General features: G+C 40.7%; 4 protein-coding genes across 5 annotated transcripts in view; 2 read left to right on the top strand and 2 right to left on the bottom strand.

Annotated features, from left to right (window-relative positions):
- Positions 1-4,554: 4,554 nt before the first annotated feature.
- Positions 4,555-21,568, bottom strand: part of LOC115734738 — a 17,382-nt gene continuing 368 nt past the window's right edge. The window contains exons 2-4 of one of the 2 annotated variants that reach the window (XM_048282751.1): positions 14,973-14,977; positions 5,636-5,680; positions 4,555-5,452 (exon numbers count right to left, since the gene is read on the bottom strand). In XM_048282751.1, the coding sequence (XP_048138708.1) occupies positions 4,751-5,452; positions 5,636-5,680; positions 14,973-14,975 (750 nt within the window). In that variant the 5' untranslated portion in view covers positions 14,976-14,977 and the 3' untranslated portion in view covers positions 4,555-4,750. Of the gene's footprint in view, positions 5,453-5,633; positions 5,705-14,972; positions 14,978-21,568 lie in introns of those variants that run through there. The other variant, XM_048282750.1, reaches the window with a different exon arrangement.
- Positions 6,429-12,451, bottom strand: LOC115734850 (cell division control protein 2 homolog). Its single transcript, XM_030665812.2, has 9 exons — positions 12,291-12,451; positions 11,685-11,733; positions 11,367-11,551; positions 9,944-10,064; positions 9,098-9,271; positions 8,310-8,473; positions 7,541-7,628; positions 7,399-7,452; positions 6,429-6,713 (listed from the first exon to the last, which is right to left on the bottom strand). The coding sequence occupies exons 2-9, from the start codon at positions 11,691-11,693 to the stop codon at positions 6,624-6,626; spliced, it is 885 nt and encodes a 294-aa protein (XP_030521672.1). The 5' UTR covers positions 11,694-11,733; positions 12,291-12,451; the 3' UTR covers positions 6,429-6,623.
- Positions 17,074-20,271, top strand: LOC115734905 (pentatricopeptide repeat-containing protein At1g73400, mitochondrial). The gene is made up of 2 exons (XM_048282747.1): positions 17,074-17,116; positions 17,223-20,271. Exons 1-2 carry the CDS (start codon positions 17,093-17,095, stop codon positions 18,981-18,983), a joined length of 1,785 nt encoding a protein of 594 aa, XP_048138704.1. The 5' UTR covers positions 17,074-17,092; the 3' UTR covers positions 18,984-20,271.
- Positions 17,088-21,568, top strand: part of LOC115734903 (transmembrane 9 superfamily member 2-like) — a 21,503-nt gene continuing 17,022 nt past the window's right edge. The window contains exon 1 of the mRNA XM_048282749.1: positions 17,088-17,116. The gene's annotated coding sequence lies outside the window, so the exon portion shown is untranslated. The remainder of the gene's footprint in view (positions 17,117-21,568) is intronic.

The following is a 21,568-nucleotide window of genomic DNA, read 5'->3' as shown; positions in this document are numbered from 1 at the left end:
ATATTTATGATTTAATTAGCACTATTAAAAACCTTACGACTTGAATTGGTAAAAAAATAAAATACAATAAATTTAGGACTTTTTTTTAGGCTTGTCTTGGCAAGGAAAGGTGCATGAATTGGGGTGCACCGGTCCGGCCAAAAAGGGCAAAAAGTAAAATAAAAAAAATCGATAAAAAAAAAAAAAGGAGCATAATAAATATTTGCGTGGCTGAGAAAGATGAGCTCCATATTCATCTGCTCCTTGGATTTTGGTGGCCACTCCAGCCCGTCATCGCTCGGCACCTTCTCGTGCTTCCTTTCTCCTTCGCCTAAATTCTATTCGTCCATTTCCAACATTCACATGTAAACTCTAAAGGTGCTCTTGCATTGGTTCATGCTTCATACCTTCGTGCATGATTTTTGGGGTCAAGATATGTGCATGGTAACCATGGCGATAGGTCAAAAGATGGGTGGACTCCACTAGTCGGGAAGGTTTCGAACTCGTGGCCGCTCGAATCGAACATGCGAACAAACACATAACAGAAGACCAAAGGTCCTATTGGGTTTAGGCACACAAACACAACGAAGTAGAGATAAATGCGAGGAAAAAAAAATCGAGACACTAGCTTTATCACGATTCACGCTTAAACTAGTGATATATCCAGCAAAGAATTCCACTATAATTAACACCGCCCATTATTGCAGGTTTTACAGCTCTCAATTGTAAGAGGAATAGATTGTACATAGACATTCCAATAAAACCCTAAGGGTGTAAAAGGTCACACCCCACTTAGTAGCTATTCATGGATCAAAACCCAAATTACCTATAATGTATGGACATAAGCTATAATAGTCTTGTGCCTTTTTGTCGATGGGGAGTATGAATCACAGCCCAACATGTTCCAAATCACGTGATCCGTAATGGCATTGAAGACTTATTGGCTCGTTTTCTTATCCCACACGAGAAAAAAGAATACTCTTTTTCTTTATTTAAAAGTTTACTGGTGATTTTGAGAGAAAAGTAATCTCAAGGAGGAGACATTCAATTATCTACAATGAAAAGGCTCGCATCCATACATTTCAGCCCCCTCGCGCCACTAATTTACCGAGCGTTGTGAAACGATTTGGTCAAATTTTGACTCGCCTTTTATTTGAATCGGTTATAACGGGGTAAGTTTTAGGTCTAGGTTTGAAACCTACTCACCCGAACCATGCTCATCCCTAATAATGACACGTAAGAGCGACATGAAATTTGTACGGTTTCACATAATTCAATAGGACAAAGGTGATTTCGAATTTCTCACACCAATAAAAATCAATATTACCAAAATAGAGTGAGGAATTATTTTCTCGCATTTCAGCCCACTTTGCTAATTAACTTTTTTGTTTCATTGCGCTTGGTAAGTGCTCTTCTTGTGGGATTTTTCATTTTCATTTCGAAAAGATTTATTTCTCTTTGATTTGAAATGAAGATGTTTCTTTCGACTAAAAAAAAAAAAGTGCTTTTCTTGTGAAATTTTCATTTTTATTTTGAAGTCTTTGATATGAAATGAAGATCTTTCTATATTGCCCTACTATATTTTCTCACATAGACGAAATATATTGTATGCCGAATGAAACAGGAATTATGACGTCACAAGGAGGTCATGATTTTTCAATCTTTCATGGTTGAATGGTACGTGCCATTTCGTGTTCACCCTTTCGTCCCGTGAATATTCACGATGAACTCAAGAGTCTCTTTGTTGAATGTAATTTGGAACATAGACATTTTCCGGAATCGATTCAATCGGATCGGAGAGATTCCGCTATATCCAGATAAAGCGCTGGAAAAGAAATCCGAGCGTGGGATGAACTCGGATTCGATAACAAATTTAGAAATAACTTAGTAATTATCTTCCATGCATTCGGCTTCGCCAGCAACCGCGTAAGGATCATCTCAAGGACGGCCGATCGTAGGAGCCAATTCTGAGCACCGCGCAATCGTTGTCAACTCCGGCCAGTGCCGATCGTTATCACCGGCCAGTCGATCGAGTCCCAAAGATCGGAGGCGGAAACAAGAAATTACACGTCATATGGCTGTCGCTATTGAAGAACTCGAGTCTTCTCGCGAGGTGCGTCGGATCGTTCGAGATAGTTGTCCACAACGGAGGCCAGTCCGCCCTGTTACTCGTTGCCCTAGCACCGTCCAGTGGTGGATCTTCGTCCACCTCCTCTTCGCCCCTCGATTACCCCATGTTGTGGTGAAAGTATTGAGCTAGAAATCGTTTGCTTCACATCGAACTCAATTCCAACCCCATTTTTCCATCCAATATGCGCATTATAATATTAGATATTTAGACTTAGATATTGCTAGGATGGACTAGAGGGACGGCCACGGAATAATTGTGGACTAAAAGCTCCGTTTGTTTCACAAAAAAACGTATCATCTGTCTATATATATATATATAATGATTGTTTGTATTGTTCAAAGTAATTGTCAATAAATAATGTTTCCATTATCAAGAACAATAAATGCTTCAATATTTTCGTGGACGGTGATTTTTTTTTTGTTTCATTCATTTTTATAAGTGATATAAATGCTTAATTTTTTTAAAAAAAATATTTTCAAAATATTGATTTTTTGCGAAACAAACGCGCTCGAGGTATTATATTTCATTGAATGGGATGACTAATGGCTGTGCTCTTATCCTTAGGAAAAAGTGAAGGTTTGATCTGATGAAAGGTGAATAAGCTGCGGGGCGCGACATATTATTATAAATCCGCACGCGAGACTAAGATTAACCCTTGAAGCCAAGGCATACATGTCATCATTGTAGAACAGATCAAAGGTGAAGTTTTAGACAAATGACTTCTCCGATTAACGAGTTGAAATAAATATTGTCAACGGGGTTTAACATAGAACTGGGCTCACTGATGATGAGTCCCGTTAAGAGATGAGATTAGTTTTGTGAACTTGTTACGTAATGAAATATTACAAACCAAGAGAACAAGAAATTTTTTTTTTTTTTTTTGGGAAATGTTGTCCAGACAATATTGTCGAGATAGTATAATCTCAACTGTAAATCCACACACCATCACCTCGTGTTCTGCATGAAATACTCATTGATTAGGAGATCGTGTGATCAGAAATAACTGACAATACTGTTAAATTGTCGGGCTAGAAGCTTCCTTTTTTTTTTTATTTTCGTAGCATGATTGATCTTCTGTCTACCAAATTAGTTCATGCAATTGCTTCTATTGCAAGGTTAGGGGATAGGTATTTAAGATTGTTGATCTTCAACGAGGAATTCCTGGTAGCTCACGGTGACAACATCCTTGCCCTTGGCGCACACCTCTCCTAGCTCCTATCGATTGAATGGTTCGTTGAAGTGTTTGGATTGCGGCGATGTGGGCCGGTTCACTGCTGATGGCGTTGTGAGAAGTTCACTAAACTTTACCCTTTACCTGCTCGTGCTTTTTTTTTTTGGGAAATGCTTTCCTGACAATACTGTCGGGATAGTATAATCTCAACTGTAGATCCACACACCATCACTTCGTGTTTTGTATGAAGTACTCATTAATTAGGAGATCGCGTGGTCAGAAATAACCGACGCATCTTGTTAAATTGTGAGAGCTAGCAGCTTTTTTTTTTATTTTATTTTCACGGTATGATTGATCTTCTGTCTACTAAATTAGTTCGTGGGATTGCTTCTATTGCAAGGTTAGGGGATAGATATTTAAGATTATTGATCTTCAACGAGGAATTCCTAGTAGCTCGCGGTGACAACGTCCTTGCCCTTGGCGCACACCTCTCCTAGCTCCTATCAATTGAATGGTTTGATGAAGTGATTGGATTGCGGCGATGTGGGCCGGTTCACCGCCGATGGCTTTGTGAGAAGTCCACTAAACTTTACCCTTTAGAGGAAGGAGAAGTTGTAACAAGATTTTCATTGGTGGATCCGCGTAAAAATCATTGTCGAATCTCGCCCGACAAAATGATAAAAAAAAAAATGGACGAGGCTCGTCTTGCACGGGTGCCTAGCGTGCCGTGGCTTTCTGGGCAACACAACGATTTAGAGCAAGATCTAGATTTCAGTGTTCTTCTATCCCAATATAAAGATAAATATGGGATTTACAAGACGCTTTCTGTGTTCCTTCGAGTTTTTGGTGTTTTTATAGTCTTTCTATGGTGATGGTGCTGGGCACGTCGAACCTAGGTGCGCATTGTCTTTTGGCAAAATCGTAGTTACGAGAGAGGAATTTCTCGGTGTGTGCTCATCATGATGATGATGCGATAGAGTTTTGATGATCGGCAGCCATATGAGTTTTGATGCTACAATAAATCCGTCTCTAAGGAATGGGTCAATTTTAGCAAGTAAGTTGATTCACTTTTCAGATTTTCTTATTTTACTTGCTTTGTCAGATTCGGATATTTATCTTAAAGTTATGTACTCCTTTTGTCATATGAAATAAAGATTTTCGTTCTGAACCCGGCTGAGGAACGCACCAAGGAACTTAAACAAGAGAAAGCGATGGGCTAAGATTTTGCCTCGACTGGCTGTCAAGGAAAAGGAAATTACTTAGGACACTAGTTAACTCTCAAGTCACATTCATGTAAATAAAGAAGAATCACAGCAGTCTTCGTTCTTTTAATAAGTACGCATCAACCACATAAGGAGGAGGACCTCCAAACACATAAATTTAGAGGCAGAACCTACGTAGGATTTCTTTTTAAGGTCGATCCACGTCAACCAGCACTCAGTTAGTACACGGCCTATGCCATGGACAACTTATGAGAAGTCCAGAAAAGAAGAAACATCGAAGATACTGCCGCCACCGCCGCCGCCGCCGCCGCCGCTGCTGTCCATCACACAATTAGCGACGCTCTGACCGACTTGTTGGGCGATGCCCTCGACCAAACCTTGCTCGGCCGCTGCCGCCACCGTAAAAGCTCCAAACCCTATAGCCGATGGCCTCATAGCGGGTTGCGCTTGATGTTGAGAACTCCATATGTTCATACCGTTAGGGTTGTGTATAACTCCCTGCATGTTGCTTTGCCCTAAAAACGTGTGAGTTTGATATTGGTACTGATGGTTCAATCCCGAAGAAATGTAAGCCGGCCATCTGGCCACCGCGTATGATGCCTGTTGAGGTGCTGGCGGTACCACCTGAGCCGGCCTAGCCGTAGCCACGACGGCACATTCTAAATGCACGTCAAAATTACAGGAACTGCAGCGATACAGCCAGTGATTACCCCCCGGGGCACCACAAACGTTGCAGCGAAACCCTCCTGTCTCGTACGGACAGTTAAAAGCAAGATGGTGCTCGTGACGGTGAGACTGATCGTGGATTCGCAAGGGCTTTGATGCGCAGACTATGTGGAGATCGAACCTGCACTCAGCACAGTGGTAGCCGAAGCCACTACCTTGTTGGCGGCACCCATTGCAGATGAACCGGCCGGAGGGATAAGCGGGGGTCGTGAGGAGCTTGAGAGGGTGCTTTTCATGGCCTGGATGGGTGATGAGTGGTGGCATATGGGCGCATGGTGCATGGAGAGCGAAGTTGCAAGGCTTGCATAAGTAGGTGTGTCCCGAGGCTTGGCAATTGCAACCCCAGCACAGCAGGTAGAGGGCGGCGGTGGCATGCATCGGCGAGTTCAGGTAAGAGAGCTCAAGGCGGTGAGGGTGGCTAGGGTGGTGGGTGTGCGAGTCATAGGTGAGCTGAGTCATTTCTCTCGCAGATGAAAAGTGGTTCTAATGGATCCCAGAAGGAGAGTGGGAGGGTAATATGATCAAGGCAGAGAGGTCAACGTCGACCTGCTATGGCTGGGTTTTGCTGGGTCTTGCTGGGTCTTGGTCATGATACGCGTTCTCGACCAAGAAAAAAAAAAGTCATGACATGCGTTAGCTGTGGACTTCGTCTGGGGCGACGTACGTACATGACGACTTCTTCTGGACATACAGCATTCCCCCTTTAATACTGTATGACGTACTGATATGAGGACTTCGTCTGGGCTGATTTAATACCCTATGACATACTGATATAACGACAAGAAGTCGCCGATCTCTAATTGGCTTCTACTCCATTGGTTCTTTCAAGAACACTATCATTTTTTTTTATCCGAAGAAAAAATGTTAAGGCATGCATTACCTTGAATTTCGTTTTTTAACTGTTGGTAATAAGCAGGCTTTATGTTTTCCTTCAGAAGCTCTGCTGCAAATCACACAACGTGAAAGAAGGAATTTGAAAAGTCAACATTGTAATCTCAACCGCCAAGTATTATGAATGGCAGAAAATGTATAGCAATCATGGTGAAACCCACCTCTGAAGGCATTCCACCCACACTGTCATGCTAGCGGAATCCGTGAAAGAATAGACGAAAATGAATTTGCATTTTTCCTTTTCATAATGGAAAACTCAAATAAAAGAAGGGCAATAAAAAGAAACGAAAGGAGTCCATGAGGTAAGTTGGACACAAAGAGATACGAGATGAACTTGCTCGCTAAGACATCCAAATCCAAGTGCAACAGGACTCAGTATTTGACTCAAGTAAGAAATTGCGGTTAAGAATTGCAAAGATTCACATTTCACACCATCAAAACCCATTAATATGCTACAAACTCCATATAGACACGCCTCACCTAGTGAGTAAAGCAACGATTTTCACGGTATGACGCCGACGTCCTTGAAGTATTCGTGCTCAAGAGCAACCTTGGCAGTTATTCTTCTTCTAGGATCCATGCAGAGCATTTTCTGGAATCCAGCAGTTGCATCAGTAATAAGAATGCTGAATTAGCAATTTAATATCACTTCATACATTTCGTTCCATTGGTTCAGGGCAACAAAGGAGACATGATCGCCAACCACGTCTACGATTTTCAGTAGAGGATGGGTCCATTACCATTTTTTACAGGTCCACTGATATAAAAATAGCAAAACATAAAATAAGATCAACAGTGTAAAGACCACTGTGCCTATCAAGGAACGCAGTCAGACATGCATGAGGAATTTTTTAACCGATCTTTGCAAACGCTGGGTTTTGTCCATTGTGAAAGAGCCTAAAGCATTAGCCATTTAACTGGATAAGTGCAGAAACAGGACTCGACGTTTTGGTCATCGGTGAATTGGGGATTCAAGATTTATTTTCAATTGGTAAGTTGAGGTTTTAAGAAAGACCCAATTGAGTCCTGTTTCTGCACTTATCCGGCATTTAACCATGTTACAGTTGAAGTCCCTTCTGGCTTACCTATCATTTTTTTTTCTACAAAGGTAGATTTCTAGCAACTCGATTTCCTCTGAGTGAAAAACTTGTAAATTTGATCATTCAAGTGTGCTATCTGCCTAATGGAGATTAAATACTAAAGAACTGCTTTCCTTCCTATTCCTGGCGGGATCATTAAAAACCTCCGGAACACATGCATGAATTTTGTCAACTTACAGAAAGAATATCGACTCCGGCTGGATCAAGATTCGGCGTAACAGTTTTTAGGTCCTGCAAGATAAAGAGCATGATGTTTCTTTTTCAAACAACCATGGATAGTTCTTAATCTCCTCTGAAAACAGCTGAGAAGACCAGCTACCTGTGGAGCCCACTTAGGGAAGGTTGATCTAAAATCAGGCAAAGAAGTCACTCCGGGCCATGAATCCTCATTTGGCGTGCCCATTATTCTTCAACCAAGAAAAATTAAAAGGAATAAAGGTAGCAAATATAAGTAATTGATGGACTTAACAATCTATGTAATGTTCTAGTCTATAGGCAAAGGAAAAAGAATAAGAATTTCATGGCATTTTCTTAACGACTAACTTGATCTTCCAACTTCCAAGTCAATAAGATAGTCTGCATTTTGGAGAATGTAGAACTACAGGGAGGACAGCAGTGGTAACGCATCTATGATTCCTCAAGACTATGCAGCATTAATAAACCAAGCTTACCTTTACAAGAGGAGCTATTTAGGGTGTTCTAGGCCATGACTGAGGTGTCATTATCTAAAATGAATATACATCGATGCAAGATAGATGTAAGCTAACTAGGAAAAGACAATTTAGCGATGTCTCGTTTACAATGTATTAACCTTTTGGATAGATCATCGAAAATAATCGTAATCCGTGAATTCTAATTAGCTCAATCAACCTGCGCTTTATTTCATGACAAAAGCATGTGCAAAGCTATTTTAAGGTGCATAATAAAAGCATGCTCTTCGGATGCATAAATATATTTGTAATTGATTTCTGACCAAATAGCTACTTCCAAGCAGTAGCAGATAGAGCGCAACTTGACAAACTAGAGGGTCCGATTAGAAAGAAAAGGCTAGAGAAAAAGATTCTCGAGACTTAGATAGACTGTAGCACCTGAATATCTTAAACAATTCATCAATCTCAGAGTCCCCAGGAAATAGTGGCCGCCGGTTCACCATCTCTGCAAATATACAACCCACAGACCACATGTCAACAGGTGTTGAGTAATGGCGGGATCCGAGGAGTATCTCAGGAGCTCTATACCAGAGAGTCACCACCTACAGAGAAACATAACAAAAATGAAATAAACATAAACAATGAACATGATATGGCCATTTAGAGAACCTTGCTCCCTTGTGTGTAGGTTAACTATTGATCCCAATTGCACAAAGAAGCATATAAGGAAAGTAAAGGAAGTCCGCAAGAAAGAAAGACCCACAGAAAATAAGTGGACAGTTATTCATGAAAATGGGTAGGCTAGATAACCTTAGTTTGCTGTGAATGTCCTAACAAGGTACCACTGATTCCAAAGGTTATACATTCATGGGACTGTACCATTAACTAGCATAAAAATCCATAAAGACTAAGTTTCCTGTTTTGACCAAGGATATCATTATGTTCTCCTAAATCATCTGCGAGTTTTTCAGCAGGAACGAGAGTAGGTGGAGACTCATAAGAAATTAGGATGCCCGAAACAAATTTCGAAGCAATTTCTAGCCCAACATGAGTATGGACAAAAGAAAGTCAGAACAATTATTACTCGCAAATTCTCTCTTGGCTGTGCAAGAAAAGCAAAGTATGGAAATCTTCAATGCTTCATGATGTGAAAGACACTGCATCATACTGTTCATGCAGTGTCCTGAACTCGTGGCTGAATCATGGCAGAAAAACGACTTAAGTACCTCATGAGTAAATGTCCTAACAGGAATACCAAAAGCCCTGGCCAGCCCAAAGTCAGCTAGCTTCAATGAATTAGTACGACGATCTAGCAGCAAATTCTGGGGCTTCAAATCTCGATGTAAAACTCTATGAGAATGGCAATAGGAAATGCCACGCAGGATTTGATAAAGGAACATCTGCAGCAAGAAATTTGCTATATTACGAAAATGTTAAACAATCGAACTGAGAATTCAATCCAATCTACATAGACAGACGGAATAATGAGTAGAGCCTAGACTAACAACAAAATGAGCAAATGCTTAAGAGAGCTCAGAGATCCAAAAGTCATCTGCCTCATCGAAAGAGGACTGTGGATCGACTGCAAATGTTGTCAGTATTGGATCGCTCCAGATATTACGGAGCCACATTAAGCTTTCGTGGGCTCTATTTGGCACTTATACCCTCATTTTGGCCCAACACTCCCCAGTAAATTTAACACTTGGATGAATTATAAAATAAAGAGCCAAATAAGAAGATTATAATAAGTAAGAACATGATTCTTCATAGATAGTTGTCCACTTATTAGGTGGGATATTTTCATATCTTATAACCCGTGATTCAGTCCAAAAAAGAAGGTCCAATAATCCTAACAGGATTAGGTTTTCTGAAAAGCCACGGTGAAATCACACTAAAGCATGGTATCATAGGCATGGACCTCTGCCATCCAGAAGATAGCACACCCAAACAAAAAGAACCAAGATAAATTACTGCAATATCGCTCTGTAAATTAAAGCTTAAATAAGCTTATGTGACCATCATGAAAATTACACACAGAATAAACCTCCCTGAGGGAAAGAGAGCTCACTCACTTTTATCGTGCGGGTGTCTTTAGAAAATTCTGGACATGAATCCATGTGCTTTTTCAAATCCAAGTCCAAGTACTCAAAAACTAGATATAGACGCCTCTCACTGTGCACTACATCCTGCAACCTGCAACTCATAAGTGTATGAGCTATATTATGATTAAACCATGACAAAGACATCTCAAACAGAAGTTGCATATTATTTGAAGTGAACTAAATCTTTTTGCATATATAAGCACTGATCAGTCTCCTTTCTACAAAATCCAGAACTACAGAAAAGTGACCTAATGAATCAATTTATTGTTATTGACAGCATCATGCATTCACAAGAAGCTACTCGAAGCATCCAAATAGCATGAATTCTCCATGACAGACATAGACAGGATAATGCCAGTTATATCATCAAAGGACGTAGAGCTACTACATGCTCAGTCTAGTAAAATCCTCTTTTTTGGCCTGATATCTAATATAAGAAACCTCCTTAAACCAAGGAGAAGTTGTAAGAGACAGCACTTGAAAAGGGTACTTATTATAGATTGAAATAAAATAGCTGAAAAAGGCTAGTTAAGTAAGTTCACGTCACCTCTTCAAACACTCCTAGGAGAAAAGCACGTCTCCCATGGATATGCTTTTTATATTTTTCAGTTTTACCATCACCTTTAACAGTTGTATGCATTGACTTATTTAAGAAAAGGGAATTTTGGAAGATACTAGCCTCCCAAGTTAATCAGAAGAAAGTTAATAGCCACCATGAGCACCTTAAGACCAAGTCACATCCAGCTGAAATGAGATGCAGGAAGCACCCACATGGATGAATATAATCCTTCTACCCTACAACTCCCACAAGCCCTAAGTTTTACTTGAAGGATGGCCCTCCCACAAATGATCCAAGATTAGACCAGATATTGGAATTATACATATGATTAATGGAGTCCTCGTGAAAAAAGGTTACCACACCCAATGTTGAAACAAAGATATGTAGTCCATCCCATTTTCCTTGATACTGCTTGCAATGTGGAACTGTTCTCTTTATGCCAATATATCCATATGCTTACTTGGCTTTCAGTCACTGACATTGTTTGATTCACAAGATGTGAATCTGTCAAAAAACTGGCTAAGGGGTTTGAAATTCCTGGCTAATAAAGCATAGAATTAAGCACGTAAGGCAAAAGAATACGCTAAAGGAGCAATAGCCGCAGAATCCAATGAGGTTGATATGAGAACAACCTCAACTATGCAACTTCCCAGAGATGCTGAATGCCTCGGAATATGATGGTAAGGATCAGTCTTCAAGTATCAAATATATTCCAATTTGATAACAAAAAATGAAAGTATGACATATCTCCCCAGGTACAGCTTGAAAAAATAAAAAATCAACAAATCTATATGTTCACTTAAAGAAGAGAAAATCTAGGAGAACATCACATACTTGACAATGTTTCCGTGCTGCATTTCTTTCAAGAGAGAGATTTCTCTGATTGCAGTACTCGGAACTCCTTCATCTTCCTGTTCCAATCGAATTTTCTTCAGAGCTATCGTCTTATTGGTGAGGCGATCAAGAGCCTTATAGACCACGCCATAAGTTCCTTCCCCAATCTTCTCGATCTTCTCATACTGTCAAACAAAAAATCCATGGAGATATCCAAAATTATAGAACCACTGACTGAATTTAAAATATCTATAAAGCAGGAGGAACGGCATCAGATAGACAAAATTAGAAGAATCAAACAAAATTAAACATGCATACCTGTTCCATTTCAGTCCAGTTCAAAGACGCCTTGCAAAGCAACAGCAACCTAATAATAGCATACAAACAAACTTAGAAACCATACTCCAAAATCAGCTCTAAGCAGATTCTTATGCACCAGCATTACTCATAGAAGCTAAATATGTCGCTCTCCTCTCTTTATCCACAAATGTAGTACTTCTGATTAACCTCTTCCCATCATCGCAGGACAGTATGAAGCGACAATCAACGACCACAACACCTCGAGAAAGTCAGTCAAATGCTAATCTAACAGCTCATACAGAATTTCCATAAGAAAATCAGCCAAACTAAAGCAACAAGACAACGCGGTATTTTCGCTGCCTGCGTTATAGTAAAGAAGGAGGTAGATCGGATCTCAAGCAAGAGACAATCCGGCTGAGAGACCGATCGGAACGCTTCCGCATCGGAATGTCTCGGACACGAACCGGAGTCCGAGTACATCGCTCGGCGTGCCGCGAAACGGCATTTCGCGGTCAGGCGGGGAGAGGGAAAAAGCGACGGCGAGAATGTAGTCGACGAAGCGGGAGATGAGAAGCGCATCGCCCCGAAAGGCGAAGCGGTGAGGTTTTCTTCCCGGAGGAGTACCTGAGGGGCGGTAATGGCGGTTGGTTGCTGCTGCTGCTGCTGCTGCTGCTGCTGCTGGCGTTCGAGCTGGTGAGTAGTGAATTGGACTCGCCCGCTTTTGCCTCTGTCTTCGCGTGTTTTTGGCGTTCGTCGCCTTCTTTTTATTCGAGAGCCCTGCAAGTCAGACACAGCGAGAGAGAGAGAGTGCTGATTATTGGGTGGACTATGGTCAACGATGGTTCTACTGATGCTTTATTTTTATTATTTTATTTACTGACGTCCAATTCCAATGGCCAATGCGGCAACGATAAAGGATGTACAATCGGATCGGATTTACTAAAAATCAAAGCTGATCACCCAAAAATAGGTTCGCAAAAAATTGATCCGGGAAACAATACTGATTTTTGGGAATCTGTTGAAACAGATCCGGTTCTCGATTCCAAGTGAAGACCTATCTGGAAACCGGACCGGACCGATTCCGAATCCGGCTCTTATCTACTGTTAAAAAAAAAAAAACTTAGTCTCGCGCTCCCCGCTTTCTTTATTTTTTGTGGATTGTAATTCCTATTGTTCATATTAAGAATTGTTACTTTTGATGAATAGTGAGTTTTACTTATCATTTTTTTTTAATCGTTTCATTACTACTCGCATTATTTTGCTGGAAAAAATGAAACAAGAAAAAGAAACAAAAAATTAGGTTCTCATGTAGATCTTGAAATCGCACCAAAAAAATATGGTAGGTTCCAAAACATGTTCCAAGATAAAAAAGAAGAAGAAGAAGAAGTAGATTCTAAGTTCCAAAAACTAAGAACCGGCTATAACGAATAAGGTTCGAGTCTAGGTCCGGAACCTACCCATTACACGTAAGAGCAACGTGGAATTTATACGGTTTCGTCTAATTCATTAGGGCAATGGTGATTTCGAATTTCTCACACCAATAAAAATCGATTTTACCAAAATTGTTTTCTTCGCATTCCAGTCCATTTTGTTAATTAACTTTTTTTTATTTCGTTGCGCCCGGTAAGTGTTCTTCTTGTGAGATTTTCATTTTCATTTTGAAACGGTGTATTTCTCTTTGATATGAAATGAAGATATTTCTTTTCGGTCCGAATAGAAAAAAAAAGTGCTCTTCTTGGGTGCGAACGCAAAAAATTAACTCTCGAGAGTGCTTTGGCTTAAATATAGAAAGAATCGATGATACGATAACTTTTTATATGTTATACCAATCTATCCCGATCGAAGATGATTCATTCAATCTCGTCTAGTATTTAGCATGGACAAAGGAGCCACTATCTCCCAATCAAATGACTCCAAAAATGGAAATTAAGTCCATTGCTTTTCATTTTATTCCTATATTGTCCTATTATATTTTATCATATAGACGAAATATATTGTATGCCGAATGAAACGGGAATTGTGACGTCATGAGGAGGTCATGACATTTTCAATCTTCGTTGATAATAATAATAATAATAATAAGTCGGTCCGAATGTGGGCCCAAACATTAAAAAAAAAAAATGTAATGGCCCAAATCAGGTCATGACAATATGCTTATTCCACGAGGCACGATTGATGAAATATCTAACAAGATCATCAACGACAGTAGCCATGGCAGTACATTTGACTTTGAAGACCTACCTCGATCGCCGGGTTACAATAGATATGGTTTTGTGATCCGTGACCACGATTGATTGACTCAAAACATACTCAAAAATTAATAATTAAATCAATGAGAATTCCAACGATTCAGAAATAATTGTGGCCGATGACTCGGTTAGTTGTTACAAATCATTTCTAAAGTAGCACGCTAGTCAAGAAAGTTAGGGATATTTATGGGAGAAGATCATAGAATATGACAGAATTGCGCATTAGGTTACATTTGGTAGTCCGAATAGGTTAACAAAATATCGTAACAGATGTTCGGCGATAAAAATTCCGAGTGCAAGACAAACTCAGATTGGATAACAAATTTAAAAGTAACTTAATCATTATCTTCCAAGCATTCGGCTTCGCTAGCTAGCCAGCGCGTAAGGATCATCTCAAGGACAGTTTGGTGTACTTGAGATCAACATTGTATTATCGTGCACATATAACTAGAGTCCATAATTTCCTTAAAATTTTGAAGTGGTTTTTTAAAATCTAGAGAAAAAATAATAAAAAACTCTAAACTATACCGATGATGACATATTTACCTCTCAATTTTTTTTTGTGACATAGAAAATCTCAAACTACGCTCATTGCGACAAGTTTAGCCTCTATTACATATCCAAAGTCACCATCACCACCAAAGAAGAAAGAAATTTCACGGTTCATCGTCTTCTCCGGCGAGGAAGAACAGTACTTTCTTGTCCAAAAAATGAAGCTTCAATACTTTAAATCTCACTACTTAGGCACGTCGATGAATTTGGATTCACATCTAGAAACTCTATAATAATATGCAGGATAAGGATAAAACCAAGGTCAGGTTCGTACTGACTGGTGGGAAGTTGTGGGTCTCGCAGTCAAACACCCTTCTAATTTTCTAAACACTAGACTAGTGGCAAGCCTCGATGGCCAAGCTTTGAGCTGGAGCAGCCGCCATGGTCATTTCAGTTCGAAGCTCGGCTTGTCCGACCTCAACCTTTGCAGCTCGTGGGTGGTCTCAAGCCGCCACAGCCAGCTTCAAAAGCATCTTGAATGTCGAGCTTCGAAGCTCGCGCCTACCATGGCTAAACTTCGAGTTTGAGCAGCTGCCGTGACTGCTCCAGCTCGAAGCTTGGCATGTTTGACCTTGACCTTCAAAGCTCACAGGTAGTCGCAAGCCGCCATGACCAAGCTTCGAAGCTCTGGGCCGCCATGACCGCTCTAGGTCGAATCTTGGCTCGAGGGTCTGACCTTGACCTTCGTAGCTTGAGGGTAGTCATGAGCCGCTAAGACCAAGTTTCAAAGCTCGCAACTGCCATGGCCGCTCGAGCTCGAAACTTAGCTTGAAGGTCTGACCTCTATCTTGGAAGCTCCCGGGTGGCTGAGCAAGCGCCTACAAGCGCCGCCAAGCAAGAGCACTGGAAGAGTTTGGCTAAGCGATTGAAGACATGAACATTACTGCACAAAGCACCGGGGAAGACGATGAATAGTGCCATTCTTTTTTATTTTTTATTTTTCCGGTAACATCAAAGCTACCTTGTCCTTAAAAGTATCACGTGGGATTTATTAACAGTGATTTGGAAAGGAAATGTAATGGAGAGTAAACACGTCACAATTGACATAGTTTGGGATTCTTAGTATTACAAGAGATAAATGTGTCACTATGGGTATAATTTGAAATTTTCATTTTTCCCCCTTACATCATCTAGCTAAAGAACTTTTTGTGAAGTGATTGGTTCCTCGGGTTTGCTAAGTACAAAATAAAAATCCTCTTATTCTCCTACTAAAGTTGAACCTAAATCCGTGCTCGGGACATAACTATTAATATACCAATAAAGAATGTATGAATTTTCAAGGATAGAAAGGAGCCGTGGCGATCTCCGATGGACCGGTCTGGATCTCAAAATATGAATAATAGAGAGTTGGATGTCCATTAAATTTAAATCTCATCTGAATTGCTTGTCGAATGATACGAATTAGCCACCACAATCCACCACAAAACATGCGATCGTGCATTGGCTTTGGGCATTTACGAAAAGGAGAGAAAGGGAAAGTGCTTTTTTGTCCGGGTGGGGAACTCTTTATAACATCGGCGTGTTTTCACGCGCCAAGGCGAGATGGATTGGGGGGTGGGGGCCCACGGCGAACGATTCAATTGAGTTGGTCAATCTCACGTGATAGCCGACAGAATAATTGCCTCCATTCTTGCTTTGATTTCGAGCCCAATTATTTACAGCCAATTAACCATGGAATAATAGAGGTCGCACCCACAAAAGTGAAAATAATCAAAGCTTGAAGTTCGAAATTCGAAGCGCTTCCCCGTCCCTCCAAATTTCAAATTCGGCGGGGAACGCTGAATATTTACAGAATCACGAGCATGGCATGAGTTCGATTCTTTGTTCGCGGAAAAAATCTTGATGATGATGGGAAGAAAAGAGTTTTATCAGTCATATAACCTACGCATGCCACTCGTCGAACGGTGGACGTGTGAGTTTTTTTTTTTTTTTGTGGCATTGTCGATGGACCTCGCAATAATAAGAAATAAAAAGGAAATAATATCGACAAATGATTCTAATATCATTCTTGATCCCGAGAAAAAAAATAGGAAAATTCCTCACATATACAATGTAGGCATGAAGTCCGATGGCAGTACCATGCTCATAGGGTTGTAAAAAAAAGACCTCTTCAACTGAAATCCGAAATTGAATCGACTTCATTCTAAAAAGATTTGGAGTCTCTTCAAATTGAGTTTATTTCGATTCGAGTGGTGAGTAAAATAATGGGTATTTGATGGTCTGGTAAAATTTCGAGCCTTAAATCCACATTGGCCTGATCGAAAAAGGACTCAAATTCTCGACCTGGGTCGGGTCGGGTCGGTTCGTCGTCCCGTGAGTGCAATATTGTATGATTGTAGCCCATGCTAAGTATTAACATTAACCCAAAAAAGGGGAAAAAAAAAGGGCACCTCCAAAGGGGAATATGTAGACTGGGCCTCGTACGAGCCCATGTGTTCTAGAGTATGGGCCGTAGGCCCAAAATCGTTACAAAATGCTGCCGAAGCCCAATGGGCTAATCCACGTGCCTCCACTTTAAAGGCCTACTTTTCCGTTATTAGGACTTTGGCGATCGGATTTGGGCTGAGCTCATCGGACTCTCTTCAGAAGTTGCTCGGAGACGACGGCGCAACAGACCACGGTACAATGGCGACGCTCTCGCTCAACCAGGTATTTCTCCTCCTCCTCCTCCTCAATATGCAAGCCAACCTTCTCTTGCTCCAGTAGTCGATGGTTCATATAGTTCTCGTCGAGTGCATATAGCACTCCTTTGAAGAAGAACGATGCGAAGGCTAGTGTAGAGTTCCTCTGGTTCGGGATGAGGAGGCTCTGTAGATACGGCCACTGTTGTCGCAATCTCACTCGGGAGCGCAAGCTATCTCCGCCTGCTGTGCCGCTCGGTGTTGTACCGACAATTGGGAATCCTGGGTCTCCGCAGCGGATGTCGCGGGGGCTGTCCGCGCCTTGTTGGAGTTTCGACGAATTCCTATTTCCCCTGCGGCGCCCGCCTGCCGCGGCCGGGGGTGCTGTGCGGTTGTTTTGCACGGATGTTGTCTCGTCGGGGCGACCCGAAGACGTTTGTGGCGTCGAGGATGATGGTTTAGATAGCGATGCCGATAAGGTGTATAAAACCGTTATGGATCACTCTTGTGCTTATCATGACATGGAAAAAGCCTTGGATCAGACTGGCATTGGCTTGACCACCGCTTTAGTTGTTGGTGTCCTTCAGAGGCTTCATTACGAGGAGAAGATAGCATTCCGGTTCTTCACGTGGGCGGGGCACCAGGAAGATTACGAGCACGAGCCTCAGGCTTATAACGTTATGATTGACATATTGTCCTGTACAAAGTACAAGGCAAAGCAGTTTCGAATTGTCTGCGACCTGTTGGATTACATGAAGAGGAATGAGAAGAAGAGAGTTCCTATGGAAGTTCTTCTGAGGATATTGAGACAGTACACAGAGAAGTATTTGACCCATCTTCAGAAATTTGCTAAGAAGAAGAGGATTAGGGTGAAGACTCAGCCGGAGATAAACGCCTTTAACTTGCTATTGGATTCCTTGTGCAAGTGCAGTTTGGTTAAGGATGCTGAAGAACTGTTCGGGAGAGTGAAAAATACGGTTAAACCCGATTCTAATACGTACAGCATATTGTTCTTTGGGTGGTGTAGAGTAAGAAATCCGAATAGAGGAATGAAGGTTCTGGAAGAGATGATCCAAATGGGTCTGACGCCTGATAATTTCACCTATAATACTGCGATTGATGCTTTTTGTAAAGCAGGGATGGTAAGCGAGGCAGCTGAGCTGTTTGAGTTTATGCGAATGAAAGGCTCCACCATGTCTTCTCCCACTGCAAAGACCTACGCTATAATGATTGCGGCTTTGGTTCAGAATGATCAATTGGACGAGTGCTTTAAACTCCTGGGACATATGATAAACAGCGGTTGCCTTCCTGATGTTTCAACCTACAAGGAGTTTATTGAAGGGATGTGTATGGCTGGGAAGGTCGAGGAAGCTTATAAGTTCCTGGAAGAGATGGGAAACAAAGGTTATCCCCCTGACATTGTCACCTATAACTGCTTCTTAAGGGTTCTTTGTGACAACAAAAAGGTGGATGAAGCAATTAGGCTTTATAGGAAAATGATTGAGATCCAGTGCATGCCCAGCGTGCAAACCTACAATATGTTGATCTCAATGTTCTTTCGGATGGGTGATCCTGAAGGGGCATACGAGACATGGCATGAGATGGATGAGAGGGGCTGTGCACGGGATGCAGATACATACTGTGTGATGATTGAAGGGCTTTTTGACTGCAATATGGTGGAAGATGCGCGTTTTCTTCTGGATGCAGTCATAAATGAAGGTTTGAAATTACCATATCGAAAGTTTGACTCTTTTCTGATGAACTTATCGGTAACTGGGGATCTCCAAACCATTCATAGACTTTCAGAGCATATGAGGCAGTTTTACAATCCTGCTATGGCCAGACGATTTGCACTAAACGAAAAGAGGAATAGTGTGAGGTTGAGAGGAAAGTGAGAAAATATGGACGCAGTCACCAGCCAACTCCTGTATTATCAGACCTGACTTATTGTCTAGTCATTCCCTATCATCTGCATGCTAATTGAGGATGTTATCCCACAAAAGTACAAGAACGTTCCAAGAGTTTCTCATTATGATGTGGATAACTATGTGTATAGCTGCCTATGATGACCTTGACCTTGAGACTTTCCTGTACTTCTTTCTCATACATCAAGCCAAATTTTTTATCTTCTAAAACTGCTAGGGTCTATAGAAATGCTTCAAATTGGTGGTGATATTTGTCACGGCTAATGGCGTTCTTTGCTAGAATAGTTTATTTGATCAAAATGTAAGACAAAGATGTGGACAATGATGGCCTCAACTAGCCTAAAGTGCCCTACTCAAATCTGGTGTTTGTGCTGTCGATAAAAGAAAGAAAGGGATGAATATGCATCATCTTTCACCATTTGCTGTTTTGGGTTCAAAATCTCTGCTGTGGTTTGAAATTTAGCCAGTGCTGTCAACAAGGAAGGAGGATCCATTCAACAGTCCTTGGCTCTATTGCATCAGCCTTGATCTGAACTCCTGAGAATTTGTCTTCAGCAATGGACTTGCCTATAAATGTATCTTTCATCGCTTTTGTATAAAGAAATTCTTTTTAAGAGGACAGATTTCAAGAAAAGGGAAATAGGTTTAGACGTCAGAAGATGTTCTCTTACCAGTAAGATCTGCTATCCTTCAAGTGCTGTTTCTGCCTAACAACAAACCAAGGAGAGCTTTGTGGCCAAAATCAGGAAGTCACTTTCAACACCAATGGAGAAACAACCAACAAATCCAAAATTGAAGGTTTGAAGGTCAGGAGAGAGACAGAGAGGAAATGGATGCTTTCAAGTTACCAACAAATCCAAAATTTAGGGTTTGAAGCTCAAGAGAGAGAGACAGAGAGGAAATGGCTGTTTTCAAGTTTTGTTGACGTGAATTCCTGGAATTCTCACTCTTTTACAGTGCCGAAATTGATATGCTCGAATTCCTCTTCCATGTTCCACTTACTTGAAGACAGATCACGTATTGGAACATTTAATCGATTTGCTTTTGTTCTCCTTAAACGTGATTGAAAATGTGGGTTCATGTTTCTATCTGCCAATACAAGTGTGAGAAACTTATGATGTTATTCTTATAGACAATCTTTTAACAACTGAGATGTTGCCATTTGAAGTGTGGATAGAGAGACTGGCAGATGACTCTGATTGGTAGAATTATGTAATGGGACTATCTCTGTAGTTCAATTTCCTATTTAGAGATATCACATGTTCTTTGCCCCGCACTCACATGTGATGGATTTATTCTTTTCTTATGGATTTTTTCGTGGTTAAGTGTGCCACTAGGAGTATTGGAGAAACTATTGATGATGGATAAACAAAGTCAATTTTAGTGTAGAAGATAAATAGGGAGTCCAGTCTCTTTTTGTGGGACTTGGGGTATTATACTCTTTTTTCATTTGATTACGTGCGATCAAATTGGAGCCTGGGGACTTTGGCCTTCTGGTACATGCCATTGAGAATTGTATAGGAACAAGAATAATCTTGGATTCCCTTTTGAAAAAATGTGGCATCTTAGGAACCATTCGTCAATTTATTTCGAATGCTAAGTGCGGATCATGGAGGCTATTGAATTTGAGGTAACAAAATATTTTCAGCTCGAAGTACTTCAGTTTCTGGATTTTGCTGCTTGAGGTTGGCTGTAAATTACTCTGCCCATAGCTTGATGCATGACGGGAATAATTCAGATTGTTCTTTATATAGCTTAACAACTGTAGTCCTTATAGGACCATTTATTGCTGGTTGAACTTGACATGGTGACAGATGCTTTTCAGATGATATCACGGAATGTGTTTTTTTGTCGTTCGTTTCCATGCCTACATAGTCGGGAATTTCCAAGGTTTCTGTTCTATAGAACATTCAAATAGTGTCTCTGCATATATGATTCATGTAACACATCTGCAGCATTATTGAACATAAATTTCAGTTATGTTTATTAATTGAAATGTTGTCTCGAGTAGCTAATATGAATGTTTATTATGTATAATGCCACAGTTAGTTGTTGCCATAAAACATTAATGATCACTGTTCTATCACTCTTACTCTACAATTTGTTGTATATTTGTCTGCTTTCTCTTCTTCCACTTAACTTGTGTCGAGGTTGACATATCTTTTTCTCTATTAATCTTAATAGCAGGGCACTTTGCTTTTCTGCAACTTTCTAATATTGGGAATTGATAATACTGACATGATAAAGAATTGAGGTGGAACTTTGCTGGAGATGCAAAGATGAAAAGTGATATGACCAGCTATTACTGCAGTTTCAACCCCTCTAGAACAAGTGTAGTTTACCTTATATCTTGGCATCTGCTGATGTTAGGTATGGCCATTCCCTGCTCTGCTGCTCGTTTGTCTTAGGAAGGAGATCCATCATATCCACTTTAAACCACCTAGTTGGGATGGCTTTGATTTTTCCCCAATTACATAATCGTTGAATAAGAAAAATAATAGTGTATTTGTCTTTTCCACCGAAGGGGATGGTTAATATAACATGTTTTTTAACAG

This window comes from Rhodamnia argentea, chromosome 7, assembly GCF_020921035.1.
Source record: "Rhodamnia argentea isolate NSW1041297 chromosome 7, ASM2092103v1, whole genome shotgun sequence".
Classification (NCBI taxonomy): Eukaryota; Viridiplantae; Streptophyta; class Magnoliopsida; order Myrtales; family Myrtaceae; genus Rhodamnia; species Rhodamnia argentea.
Note: the sequence above shows the minus strand (reverse complement) of the source record. Positions and strands in the feature narration are given on the sequence as shown.